The 14280-nt window shown below is 57.9% G+C and overlaps 1 protein-coding gene across 1 annotated transcript in view; it reads left to right on the plus strand.

The window, feature by feature from the left end:
* LOC136305615 (E3 ubiquitin-protein ligase HUWE1-like) overlaps positions 1-14280 on the plus strand; it is a gene marked incomplete at its 5' end in the record, with an annotated part of 54320 nt that overhangs the window by 18805 nt on the left and 21235 nt on the right. The window contains 12 exon segments of the mRNA XM_066208906.1: positions 925-1023; positions 2795-2928; positions 5256-5427; positions 7301-7529; positions 8291-8469; positions 9657-9746; positions 9852-10000; positions 10120-10168; positions 11663-11878; positions 12319-12535; positions 12660-12793; positions 13673-13884. Of these exon segments, the coding sequence (XP_066065003.1) occupies positions 925-1023; positions 2795-2928; positions 5256-5427; positions 7301-7529; positions 8291-8469; positions 9657-9746; positions 9852-10000; positions 10120-10168; positions 11663-11878; positions 12319-12535; positions 12660-12793; positions 13673-13884 (1880 nt within the window).

The following is a 14280-nucleotide window of genomic DNA, read 5'->3' on the forward strand; positions in this document are numbered from 1 at the left end:
TTCCCTGACCATCGAGGTGACCCCTGACCATGGAGGTGACCCCCTGGCCATCAGGGTGTGACCACTGTCCATCGGGGTGACCCTTGACCATCAGGGTGACCCCCAGGACCTCGGGGTGACCCCTGGGCATCGGGGTGACCCCCAGGACCTCGGGATGATCCCTGACCATCAGGGTGACCCCCAGGACCTCGGGGTGACCCTTGACCATCAGGGTGACCCCCAGGACCTCGGGGTGACCCCTGGGCATCGGGGTGACCCCCAGGACCTCGGGATGATCCCTGACCATCAGGGTGACTCCCAGGACATCGGGGTGACCCCTGACCATCAAGGTGACCCCCAGGACCTCGGGATGACCCCTGGGCATCGGGGTGACCGCTTGGGCAGTGGGGTGACCCCCAGGATGTTGGGCTGACCCCTGACCATCAGGGTGACCCCCAGGACCTCGGGGTGACCCCTGACCATCGGGGTGACTCCCAGGACATCGGGATGACCCCTGACCCTCAGGGTGGCCCCCAGGACATCGGGATGACCCCTGGGCATCGGGGTGACCGCTTGGGCAGTGGGGTGACCCCCAGGACGTCGGGGTGACCCCTGACCATCGGGGTGACTCCCAGGACATCGGGATGACCCCTGGGCATCAGGGTGACCGCTTGGGCAGTGGGGTGACCCCCAGGACCTCGGGGTGACCCCTTGTTGGGTTAACCGGAGCCGCAGGAGAAGAGCCTCATCCCCTGACCATCGGGGTGACTCCCAGGACATCGGGATGACCCCTGGGCATCGGGGTGACCCCCAGGACATCGGGATGACCCCTGGGCATCAGGGTGGCTCCCAGGACATCGGGATGACCCCTGGGCATCGGGGTGACCGCTTGGGCAGTGGGGTGACCCCCAGGACGTCGGGCTGACCCCTGTCCCCTGTCCCCAGTGAGCCGCTCGGGCGAGGACGAGTCTCAGGAGGACGTGCTGATGGACGAGGCTCCCTCCAACCTCAGCCAGGCCTCCACGCTGCAGGCCAACCGCGAAGGTGGGCGCGGGTCCCGGCACAGATCTGGGGGCGAAACCTCCCGGGTCGGTCCCTCCGCTGCGCAAAACTCCAACGGCCGCTCCCCCGTGAGGTCCGGGGAAAAAAATCTCCCGGGAGAAAAGTGGAAAAAACCAGTTTATTTGACAAATACCGAATGTTTCATTTACTTAATATATTTAATACAGTTTCTATATTTCCTGTATTTCATATGCTTAATATCCTTAATGTATTTAACTTAATTACTTAACGTACTTAATATACTTAATATGCCTAATATACTTATTACATTTATTATTTTTAATATACTTAACGTGTTTAATATTCTTAATATGCTTAATACACTTAATATACTTAATAGGCTTAGTATGTTTAACTTACTTAACATACCTAGTATACTTAATTTTATATTTATTACTTTTAATATGCTTAACATATTTAATATTCTTAATATGCTTTGTACGCTTAATATGCTTAACATAGTTAATATACTCACTATATTTAATATTTTAATATACTTAGTATATTTAATATTATAATGTACTTAGTATTATTAGTGTAGTTAATATAATTAATATAGTTAGTATGCTTTATATATTTCCTGTATTTCATATACTTAATACACTTAATATACTTATTAGGCTTAGTATATTTAACTTACTTAATTACTTAACGTACTTAATATGCTTAGTATAGTTGTATTTATTATTTTTAATATGGTTAACATATTTAATATTTTTAATATGCTTAATACACTTAATATGCTTAACATAGTTAATATACTCACTCTATTTAATATTCTTAATATGCTTAATATAATTAATGTAGTTAATATAATTAATATAGTTAGTATACTTTATATATTTCCTGTATTTCATATACTTAATACACTTAATATGCTTAATATGCTTAGTATATTTAACTTACCTTAGTTAATATACTTAGTATATTTAACTTAATTACTTAACATACTTAACATACTTAATATACTCATTTTTATATTGTTAATATGCTTAACATATATAATATTTTTAATATACCTAATATACTTAATATAATTAATATGCTTAGTGTATTTAACTTAATATACTTAATATACCTAATATAATTAGTATACTTAGTGTATTTAACTTAATTACTTCACATACTTAAAATACTTACTATATTTAATATTTTAAATATACTTGACATATTTAATATTCTTAATATACTTAATATAATTAATATAATTAATATAATTAATGTACTTAACATCCAACCTAAACAGCCCAGACAGTTGTCCTGGGGGAGTTTTGGGGGTCTCACAGCCCCCCCTGGGATTTTGGGGTGTCCTGGGGGGGTTTTTGGGGGTCTCACAGCCCCCCTGGGATTTTTGGGGTGTCCTGGGGGGGTTTTTGGGGGTCTCACAGCCCCCCTGGGATTTTTGGGGTGTCCTGGGGGGTTTTGGGGGTCTCACAGCCCCCCTGGGATTTTTTGGGGTGTCCTGGGGGGTTTTGGGGGTCTCACAGCCCCCCTGGGATTTTTGGGGTGTCCTGGGTGGGTTTTTGGGGTCTCACAGCCCCCCCGGGATTTTGGGGTGTCCTGGGTGGGTTTTTGGGGGTCTCACAGCCCCCCTGGGATTTTTGGGGTGTCCTGGGGGGTCTCACAGCCCCCCTGGGATTTTTGGGGTGTCCTGGGGGGTTTTTGGGGGTCTCACAGCCCCCCCTGGGATTTTGGGGTGTCCTGGGTGGGTTTTTGGGGGTCTCACAGCCCCCCCCCGGCCCCCTCCCCCCAGACTCCATGAACATCCTGGACCCCGAGGATGAGGAGGAGCACACGCAGGAGGAAGACAGCAGCGGCAGCAACGAGGACGAGGACGACAGCCAGGACGAGGAGGAGGAGGAGGAGGACGAGGACGAGGATGATCAGGTGAGGGGGGGGTCGGCCTCGAACATCGGGGTCACCCCTAAATAACGGGGTCCTCTCTGCAGCTGTGCCCAAATTTGGGGTCAGGGGGTGTCTTTTGGGGTCGGAATGCCCAAATTTGGGGTCAGGGGGTGTCTTTTGGGGTCGGGGTGCCCAAATTTGGGGTCGGGGGGTGTCTTTTGGGGTCAGAATGCCCCAAATTTGGGGTCGGGGGGTGTTTTTTGGGGTCAGAATGCCCCAAATTTGGGGTCGGGGGGTGTTTTTTTGGGGTCAGAGTGCCCAAATTTGGGGTCGGGGGGTGTCTTTTGGGGTCAGAATGCCCAAATTTGGGGTCAGGGGGTGTTTTTTGGGGTCAGAATGCCCCAAATTTGGGGTCGGGGGGTGTCTTTTGGGGTCAGAATGCCCAAATTTGGGGTCGGGGGGTGTCTTTTGGGGTCAGAATGCCCAAATTTGGGGTCGGGGGGTGTATTTTGGGGTCAGAATGCCCAAATTTGGGGTCGGGGGGTGTCTTTTGGGGTCGGGGTGCCCAAATTTGGGGTCAGGGGGTGTCTTTTGGGGTCAGAGTGCCCCAAATTTGGGGTCGGGGGGTGTCTTTTGGGGTCGGGGTGTCCAAATTTGGGGTCAGGGGGTGTCTTTTGGGGTCAGAATGCCCCAAATTTGGGGTCGGGGGGTGTTTTTTTGGGGTCAGAATGCCCCAAATTTGGGGTCGGGGGGTGTCTTTTGGGGTCGGAATGCCCAAATTTGGGGTCAGGGGGTGTCTTTTGGGGTCAGAATGTCCCAAATTTGGGGTCGGGGGGTGTCTTTTGGGGTCAGGGTCCCCAAATTTGGGGTCAGGGGGTGTCTTTTGGGGTCAGAATGCCCAAATTTGGGGTCGGGGGTGTCTTTTGGGGTCGGGGTGCCCAAATTTGGGGTCGGGGGGTGTCTTTTGGGGTCGGGGTGTCCAAATTTGGGGTCAGGGGGTGTCTTTTGGGGTCAGAGTGCCCCAAATTTGGGGTCGGGGGGTGTCTTTTGGGGTCAGAATGCCCCAAATTTGGGGTCGGGGGGTGTCTTTTGGGGTCGGGGTGCCCAAATTTGGGGTCAGGGGGTGTTTTTTGGGGTCAGGGTCCCAAAATTTGGGGTCGGGGGGTGTCTTTTGGGGTCAGAGTGCCCGAATTTGGGGTCGGGGGGTGTCTTTTGGGGTCGGGGTCCCCAAATTTGGGGTCGGGGGGTGTCTTTTGGGGTCGGGGTGCCCAAATTTGGGGTCAGGGGGGTTATTTTGGGCCAAAATGCCCTAATTTTGACTCAGGGGTGGTTGGTTGGGTCAAAATGTCCCAATTTTGGGTCAAAATGCCTCAATTTTAAATCAGGGATGCTATTTTTGGGTCAAAACTCCCCGATTTTGGGTCGGGGTGCTATTTTTGGGTCAAAATGTCCCAATTTTGGGTCAAAACGCCCCAATTTTGGGTCAAAACGCCCCAATTTTCGGTCGGGGTGCTATTTTTGGGTCAAAATGTCCCAATTTTGGGTCAAAACGCCCCAATTTTGGGTCAAAATGCCCCAATTATGAATCAGGGGTGCTATTTTTGGGTCAAAACTCCCCGATTTTGGGTCGGGGTGCTGTTTTTGGGTCAAAATGTCCCAATTTTGGGTCAAAACGCCTCAATTTTGGGTCGGGGTGCTATTTTTGGGTCAAAATGTCCCAATTTTGGGTCAAAACACCCCAATTTTGGGTCGGGGTGCTATTTTTGGGTCAAAAAGTCCCAATTTTGGGCCAAAGTGTCCCAATTTTGGATCAAAATGCCCCAATTATGAATCAGGGGTGCTATTTTTGGGTCAAAAGTCCCCAATTTTGGGTCGGGATGCTGTTTTTGGGTCAAAATGTCCCAATTTTGGGTCAAAACTCCCCAATTTTGGCTCGGGGTGCTATTTTTGGGTCAAAATGTCCCAATTTGGGGTCAAAACGCCTCAATTTTGAATCAGGGGTGTTATTTTTGGGTCAAAATGTCCCAATTTTGGGTCGGGGTGCTATTTTTGGGTCAAAAAGTCCCAATTTTGGGTCAAAATGCCCCAATTATGAATCAGGGGTGCTATTTTTGGGTCAAAAGTCCCCAATTTTGGGTTGGGGTGCTGTTTTTGGGTCAAAATGTCCCAATTTGGGGTCAAAATGCCTCAATTTTGAATCAGGGGTGTTATTTTTGGGTCAAAAGTCCCCAATTTTGGGTCGGGGTGCTATTTTTAGGTCAAAACGTCCCAATTTTGGGTCGAAACTCCCCAGTTTTGGGTCGGGGGTGCTCTGTCGACCCCCAAGCCCCCCGGTGGGTTCGTGCTGACCCCGTGGCGGGCCCTGGCAGGACGACGAGGAGGGGGAGGAAGGCGAGGAGGAGGAGGACGACGACGACGGCTCGGAGATGGAGCTGGACGAGGATTACCCCGACATGAACGCCTCGCCCCTGGTGCGCTTCGAGCGCTTCGACCGCGACGACGACCTCATCATCGAGTTCGACAACATGTTCTCCAGCCCCAGTGAGCCAGCGGGGCCACTGGGAGGGACTGGGGGGGACTGGGAGGCACTGGGAGGGGACTGGGGGGGACTGGAACCAAACTGGGATGGACTGGGAAGGATTTGGAGGGACTGGGGGGCACTGGGAGGGGACTGGGAGGGGCTGGAACCAATCTGGGATGGATTTGAAGGGACTGGGGGGGACTGGGACCAAACTGGGAGGGGCTTGGAGGGGACTGGGAAGGACTGGGAGCGACTGGAACCGAACTGGGATGGACTGGGAGGGACTAGGAGGGACTGGGACCAAACTGGGATGGACTGGGAAGGATTTGGAGGGACCGGGGGGACACTGGGAGGGAACTGGGAGCGATTTGGAACCAAACTGGGATGGACTGGGGGGCACTGGGGGGGACTGGGGGGCACTGGGAGGGACTGGGGGGCACTGGGAGGGGCTGGGGGGCACTGGGAGGGACTGGGGTGGACTGGAACCAAACTGGGATGGACTGGGAAGGATTTGGAGGGACTGGGGGGCACTGGGAGGGGACTGGGAGGGGCTGGAACCAAACTGGGATGGATTTGAAGGGACTGGGGGGGGACTGGGACCAAACTGGGAGGGACTTGGAGGGGACTGGGAAGGACTGGGAGCGACTGGAACCGAACTGGGATGGACTGGGAGGGACTAGGAGGGACTGGAACCAAACTGGCAGGCACTGGGAAGGATTTGGAGGGACCGGGGGAACACTGGGAGGGAACTGGGAGCGATTTGGAACCAAACTGGGATGGACTGGGGGGCACTGGGAGGGACTGGGGGGCACTGGGAGGGGCTGGGGGGCACTGGGAGGGACTGGGGTGGACTGGAACCAAACTGGGATGGACTGGGAAGGATTTGGAGGGACTGGGGGGCACTGGGAGGGGACTGGGAGGGGCTGGAACCAAACTGGGAGGGATTTGGAGGGACTTGGAGGGACTGGGACCAAACTGGGAGGGGCTTGGAGGGGACTGGGAAGGACTGGGAGCGACTGGAACCGAACTGGGATGGACTGGGAGGGACTAGGAGGGACGGGGACCAAACTGGCAGGCACTGGGAAGGATTTGGAGGGACTGGGGGGTACTGGGACCAAACTGGGATGGATTTGGAGGGACTAGGAGGGACTGGGACCAAACTGGGGGGCACTGGGAGGGAACTGGGATGGACTGGAACCAAACTGGGATGGACTGGGAAGGATTTGGAGGGACTGGGAGGCACTGGGAGGGACTGGGGGGGGACTGGGAAGGAACTGGGATTGACTGGGGGGGACTGGGAGGGGAATGAGAGGGACTGGAACCAAACTGGGAGGGATTTGGAGGGACTGGAGGGGACTGGGACCAAACTGGGATAGACTGGAACCGAACTGGGATGGACTGGGAGGGACTAGGAGGGATGGGGACCAAACTGGGATGGACTGGGACGGACTGGGGGAGGCACTGGATGGGACTGGGAGGGACTGGGACCAAAGTGGGAGGCACTGGGAAGGATTTGGAGGGACGGGGGGACACTGGGAGGGAACTGGGAGCGATTGGAACCAAACTGGGATGGACTGGGAAGCACTGGGAGGGAACTGGGAGGGAACTCCCTGATCCCCCATTTCCCCATTTTTTGGGGTTATTTCCCCCCCCCGATCCCCCGTTTTTCGGGGTTTTTGGGTTATTTCCCCCCCTGACCCCCCCCTTTTACGGGGTTTTTTGGGTTATTTCCCCCCCTGACCCCCCCGTTTTTTTGGGGTTTTTTGGGTTATTTCCCCCCCCCAACCCCCCGTTTTTTGGGGTTTTTTCCCCCCGACTCCCCATTTTATGGGGTTTTATGATGGTTTTTTTGGGATCTTTTCCCCTCTAACCCCCCGTTTTCCCCCGTTGCAGCCGACATCCCCCCGTCCCCCGGGAACATCCCGGCCAGCCACCCTCTGCTGGTGCGGCACGCGGAGCACGGGGGGCTGGGGCTGGGGGCCGGCCCGGGGGGCGCCCGCCTGGCCCAGGGGCTGGGCCGCAGCCAGCGGACGCTGCGGCAGCTCACGGCCAACGCCGGACACACCATCCACGTCCACTACCCGGGGGCACGGCAGCCCAACCCGCCCCTCATCCTGCAGAGGTCAGTGAGGGGGGGGGCTCCTGGGGGTCGTCTGAACCCCCAAATCCCCCCAGGGAACCCCCAAACTGCCCAGGGAACCCCCAAATCCCTCCAGGAAACCCCAAATCCCCCCAGGGAACCCCAACCCGCCCCTCATCCTGCAGAGGTCAGTGAGGGGGGGGGCTCCTGGGGGTCGTCTGAACCCCCAAATCCCCCCAGGGAAACCCCAAACCACCCCAGGGAACCCCCAAACCCCCCAGGGAACCCCCAAACCTGCCCAGGGAACCCCCGAATCCCCCCAGGGAACCCCCAAACTGCTCCAGGGAAACCCCAAATCCCCCCAAGGAAACCCCAAACCCTCCCCAGGGAACCCCCAAACCCACCCCTCATCCTGCAGAGGTCAGTGAGGGGGGCTCCTGGGGGTCGTCTGAATCCCAAACTGCCCCAGGGAAACCCCAAATCCCCCCAAGGAAACCCCAAACCCGCCCCAGGGAACCCCCAAACCCACCCCTCATCCTGCCGAGGTGACTGAGGGACACACCTCGGGGTCATCCAGACCCCCAAACAGCCCCATGCAGGATGGGGGGGGGTCCCACAGCCCCCCAAAACCCCCCCTGAGCCTTCCTGACCCCTCCCCAGGCTCCTGGGCCCCTCGGCGGCCGCGGACATCCTGCAGCTGAGCAGCAGCTGGGGGGTGCCCCCAAACCGGGGGTCCCACAGCCCCAAATGGGGGTCCCACAGCCCCCCTGAGCCCCCGCTGACCCCCTGTGCCCCCTCCCCAGGCTCCTGGGCCCCTCGGCGGCCGCGGACATCCTGCAGCTGAGCAGCAGCCTGCCGCTGCAGAGCCGGGGCCGGGCGCGGCTGCTGGTGGGCAACGAGGACGTTCACATCATCGCCCGCTCCGACGACGAGCTGCTCGACGACTTCTTCCACGAGCAGGGCAGCGCGGGCAGCCAGGCAGGCGAGTGGGGACACGGGGGACACTGGGGACACTGGGGACGTGGGGGACACTGGGGACATGGGGGACACTTGGGGACACTGGGGACACTGGGGACACGGGGGACACTGGGGACGTGGGGGACACTGGGGACATGGGGGACACTTGAGGACACTGGGGACATTGGGGACATGGGAGACACTGGGGACATTGGGGACACCTGGGGACACTGGGGACATGGGGGACACTTGGGGGCACTGGGGACATTGGGGACATGGGAGACACTGGAGACATTGGGGACACCTGGGGACACTGGGGACATGGGGGACACTGGGGACGTGGGGGACACTGGGGACATGGGAGACACTGGAGACATTGGGGACACCTGGGGACACTGGGGACACGGGGGACACTGGGGACGTGGGGGACACTGGGGACATGGGGGACACTGGAGACATGGGGGACACTTGAGGACACTGGGGACATTGGGGACATGGGAGACACTGGGGACATTGGGGACACCTGGGGACACTGGGGACATGGGGGACACTTGGGGACACTGGGGACACTGGGGACACGGGGGACACTGGGGACGTGAGAGACATGGGGGACACTGGGGACATGGGGGACACTGGGGACATGGGAGACATGGGGGACACTGGGGGCATGGGGGACACTGGGGACATGGGGGACACTGGGGGACACTGGGGACATGGGGGACATGGGGGACACTGGGGACATGGGGGACACTGGGGACACTGGGGACATGGGGGACACTGGGGACATGGGGGACACTGGGGACATTGGGGACACCTGGGGACATTGGGGACATGGGGGACACTGGGGACACTGGGGACACTGGGGACACTGGTGACATGGGGGACACAGTGGTTACAGCCACGGCCAGGAAGGCGAGTGGGGTCACTGGGGACACCTGGGGACATTGGGGACACCTGGGGACACCTGGGGATACCTGGGGACATTGGGGACACCTGGGAACATTGGGGACACCTGAGGACATTGGGGACATGGGGGACATTGGGGACACGGGGGGACAGGGAGACCCCAAAACAGCACAGACATGGGGGGGACACTGGGGCTTGTCTGATTGACAGCCCTGGGGTGGGCGTGGTGCCATGGGGGCGTGGTCCCATAAGGGGGCGTGGTCCCACATGGGGGCGTGGCCTCCAAAGCGCCCATTCCCCCCCCAGGGACCCTGTCCAGCATTCCCACGGCCCTGACCCGCTGGACCGAGGAGTGCAAGGTCCTGGACGCCGAGAGCATGCACGACTGCGTGTCCGGTGAGACCCCCAGAGCCCCCCACGTGGTCGAGGTGTCCGTCCTGGGGGTCCCAAACCCCCCCAGAATCCCCAATTTCCCCCCAAACCCCCCGATTTCCCCCCCAGTGGTGAAGGTGCCCATCCTGGCCCGCTTGGAGGCCCTGCGGGACGAGGAGCTGGACGAGCGGCGCGAGAAGCGCCGGCGCCAGGCGGCCGAGGACGAGGCCAAAGGCGCCGAGCGCGGCCCCGAGGACAAGGACAGCCCCGAGACCCAAGTGAGAGCCCCCCCCAAAAACAACAACAACAACAAAAAAACCCCCTCCTCAAATTAAAACATCCCTCCTTCATCATCATCATCATCCCCCCTCCCCAAAACCTTCCCCGTCTCCCGCAGGACGCGGCGTCCAAAGCCGGCCCCGCTTCGGCCGACGTCGCCCCTCCAGGTAAATCCCTCCGGCTTCCCCCTCCCCCCCCACCAAAAAAAAAACCAAAAAACCGAAACCCCTTCCGACAGCTGGACCAGCCCCCCAAAAAAAGCCCCCCCGAATCCCCCCCTGGAGCTGGCGCCGCGCGGGCTGAGGTAGTAGATTGTATAGTTGGAGGGTCACACCCCCGTCTCGGAGATAACTATACATTCTACTGTCTTCCTCGCGCGGCGCGCGCCGCCGGAGCCGGGGGGTCCCGGGGGGGGGGGAGGGCAGGGGGAGGGGGTCCTGGGAGGCCTTAGACAGTCCCTGACCGCAGCAGAACGTCCGGGGGAGGGGGTGGGATGGGGTTAAAACGAGGGCTTTGGGGGTTTGGTGGGGTTTGATGGGGTGTTTGGGTGGGGTTGGAGGAATTTGGGGGGTGGGTTGGGTTTAGGGGTGGGAGGGGTTCCCCCTGAATGGTTTCCTTCCCTCCTCTAATTGTTTCCTTGACCCCCAAATCGTTTCCTTGATCCCCAGATTGTTTCCTTCTCCCCTAAATTGTTTCCTTGACCCCCAAATGGTTTCCTTCCACCCCCCAAATTTTCTTTTCGTCCCTAATTGTTTCCTTCAGCCCCAAATTGTTTCCTTTCCCCCCAAATTGTTTCCTTGACCCCCAGATTGTTTCCTTCTCCCCTAAATTCTTTCCTTGACCCCCAGACTGTTTCCTTCCTCTTCCTAAATTGTTTCTTTCCCTCCTCTAAATCGTTTCCTTGATCCCCAAATTGTTTCCTTCCCCTCTAAATTGTTTCCTCCCCCCAAATTTTCTCTCCGTCCGAAATTGTTTCCTTGGCCTCAGATTGTTTCCTTCCCCCCTCAAATGGTTTCCTTCCCCACCAAACTGTTTCCTCCCCTCCCTGAATTTTCCTTCCCCCCCAAATTGTTTCCTTCTTTCCCTAAATTGTTTCCTCCCCCCAAATTTTCTTCTCCTCCTAAATTGTTTCCTTCCCCCCAAATTGTCTCCTCCTCTAAATGTTTCCTCTCCTCCCCCCAAATTTTCTCCACACTCCCTAAATTTTTTCCTCCCCCCCCAAATTATCTCCACCCATAAATTGTCTCCCCCCCCTAAATTTTTCCTGCCCCCCTAAATTGTTCCCACCCTCCTAAATCGTTTCCTCCTCTCCCCAAAACTATCTCCTCACCTCGAGTTTTCTCCTCCCCGAAATCGTCCTCACCCCCTAAATTGTCTCCACCCCCTCCCAAATCGTTTCCTCCCCTCCCCAAAATTTTCTCCTCCCTCCCCCCATCCCCACTGAGCCCCCCCCCCTCTCATTTTTAGGGCACATCTGGCTGGCTGGGACTCCCCAAAAAGGGGGAGGTTTTTTGGGGGGGTGGTGCTGGGGAGGGATTGGGAGGGGGAGGGGGGGGGGGAAAATCTCCCAAATTCCTGGGTGTCCCCCCTCCCCCCCCCCCCCCCCCCCCCACCACCCCAACGTTGATCCCTACCTGTATCCCACCTCCCTCCCTTCCCAGAACACAGCGGGACCACGGGAGAGACCCCCCCTCCCGGGCCCCACCGGACCCTGGTGATGCTGGAACCGACGCCGACCCCCCCAGACCCTCCCCCGGGAGCCCCCCAAATCCCCGCCCGCCCCCCCCAGCCCCCCGAGCACGAAGAGGGGGGGCCCGGCCGACCCCCCCAAGACGCCGAGGCCACTCAGATGGAGCTGTCACCCGCCCCCACCATCAGTAAGTGTTCGTTTATTTATTTTTTTTGGGGGAGAGGGTTGTCCCTTGTATTTTTTGGGGGTTTTTTTTTGGGGACGTTTCGTTTGGATACGAAAAAAAACGACAATTTTCAGTTGCGAGAAGGAGAGAAAGGAGGAAGTTTCTTTTGGGGTTGGGATTTCTGTAGTTTTTTGGATTAGGGGTTGGAGGACGAGGTTGTGTCGCTTCCTTGACTCCGCTGGTCAAACCAGAAATTCCTCAGTTTGTCTTTCTCTCCTGAAGAAATTCCCAACTCACAGAACGTTAATTTTTGCTCGTGTTGCAAAGCTAGAGGAAACTCCGGTACAGAATACAAACATCAGAAAGCTGAAAAAAATCAGGGTGTGACGGGGAGTGGGGGGTCTCCCCAAAATTTTGGGGAGGGGGTCTCCAGCGTCGTGTGTGTCCCCCTCCCCTCGCAGCGTCGCTGTCCCCGGAGCGGGCGGAGGACTCGGACGCGCTGACGGCCGTGAGCAGCCAGCTGGAGGGATCCCCCATGGACACCTCCAGCTTGGCCTCCTGCACCTTGGAAGAGTCTGGGGGGGCTCCTCCTGCTCCTGCAGCCCCCCAAAACCCCCCCGGGACCCCCCAGGGACCCCCTCCTGCCCCTCCCGATGCTGCTCAGCCTCCGGATGATAGGTGAGAGCCTTCCCTCCCTCTGCTGCTGTCAGGGGTTGTGGGTTTTGGGGGGGTCGTGGTTTTGGGGTGTCCCCTCCCTCCCTCTCTCCCCGTTGATGTCCCAACTGTGTGATGTCACCCCCAGCTCCCCCCCGGCCTCGTCCTCGGAGAGTTCGTCCACCCGGGACTCCGCCGGCGCCATTTCCGGGGCCGACTCCCGCGGGATCCTGGAGGAGCCGCTGCCGTCCACCAGCAGCGAGGAGGAGGATCCGCTGGCCGGTCAGTGACAGCCCTGTCCCCCCCTGTGACTGGTCAGTGTCATCCCTGTGTCCACTCTCACTGGTCAGTGACAGCCCTGTCCCCCTCTCTGGCCAATCAGTGTCACCCCTGTGTCCCTCTGTGACTGGTCAGTGTCACCCCTGTCCTCCTCCCCCTGTGACTGGTCAGTGACACCCCTGTTCCCCCCTTTGGCCGGTCAGTGACAGCCCTGTCCCCCCCTGTGACTGGTCAGTGTCACCTCTGTCCCCCTCTCTGGCCGGTCAGTGTCACCCCTGTGTCCCTCTGTGACTGGTCAGTGTCACCCCTGTCCTCCCCCCCCTGTGACTGGTCAGTGACACCCTGTGTCCCCCCCTCTGGCCGGTCAGTGACACCCCTGTGTCCACTCTCACTGGTCAGTGACACTCCTGTGTGCCCCCTGGCTGGTCAGTGTCACCCCTGTCCCCCCCTTTGGCTGGTCAGTGTCACCCCTGTCCACCCCTTTGACTGGTCAGTGTCACCCCTGTCCACCCCTTTGGCTGGTCAGTGTCACCCCCTCTGTCCCTCTGGCCAGTCCTGAGGGTCAGTGCTGGTCATTGCTGTCCTCGTGTCCCCTCTGCCAGTCCTGTGTCCCCTGTGACTGGTCAGTGACACTCCAGTGTCCCCTCTGGCCTGAGGGTTTTGGGGTGTCTCCGATGGTTTCAGGGTGTCCCTGGGAGTTTTTAGGGTGTCCCTGATAGTTTTGGGGTGTCCCTGAGGGTTTTGGGATGTCCCTGATGGTTTCAGGGTGTCCCTAGGAATTTCAGGATGTCCCTGGGGAGTTCCAGGGATTTTCAGGGTGTCCCTGGAGGTCACCAAGCCATTCCCCAGGGTGTCCCCAACGCGTCCCCGCCGTGTCCGCAGGGATCAGCCTCCCCGAGGGCGTGGACCCGTCCTTCCTGGCGGCGCTGCCCGACGACATCCGGCGGGAGGTGCTGCAGAACCAGCTGGGGATCCGCCCCCCCGCGCGGGCCCCGCCCACCGCCAGCCCCGCCCCGCCCGTGGTGGCCAATCCCGGCCTCACCGAGGTCAGCCCCGAGTTCCTGGCGGCGCTGCCCCCGGCCATACAGGAGGAGGTGGGTGTGGCTGTGCTGTGGGCGGGGCTAATTGAAGGGTGTGGTCTTGGGGCGGGGCTAAAAGGGGGTTTGGTTTGGGGTGGGGTGTGGCCTCATTAGGGTGTAGTCACATGGGGTGTGGCTTTCTGGGGTGTGGCCCCTTTGGGTGTGGCCTCTTTGGGGGTGTGGCCTCATTAGTGTGTGTTCACATGGGGTGTGGCCTCTTTGGGGCATGGCCATGTGGGGGTGTGGCCTCTTGGGGGTGTGGCCATGTGGGGGTGCTGCATTTTTTGGGTGTCTTCATGTCTGGGCGTGGTCTTCTCAGTGGGTGGTGTCCTTAGGGTGTATCTCCATATGGGTGTGGTCTCTCAGGGCGTGTCCCCATCGGGGCGTGGTCTCAGGGTGTGTTTTCTTTGG

This window comes from Chamaea fasciata, unplaced genomic scaffold (assembly GCF_029207755.1).
Source record: "Chamaea fasciata isolate MVZ Bird 193981 ecotype frontalis unplaced genomic scaffold, bChaFas1.0.hap1 SCAF_517, whole genome shotgun sequence".
In the NCBI taxonomy this organism is placed as follows: Eukaryota; Metazoa; Chordata; class Aves; order Passeriformes; family Sylviidae; genus Chamaea; species Chamaea fasciata.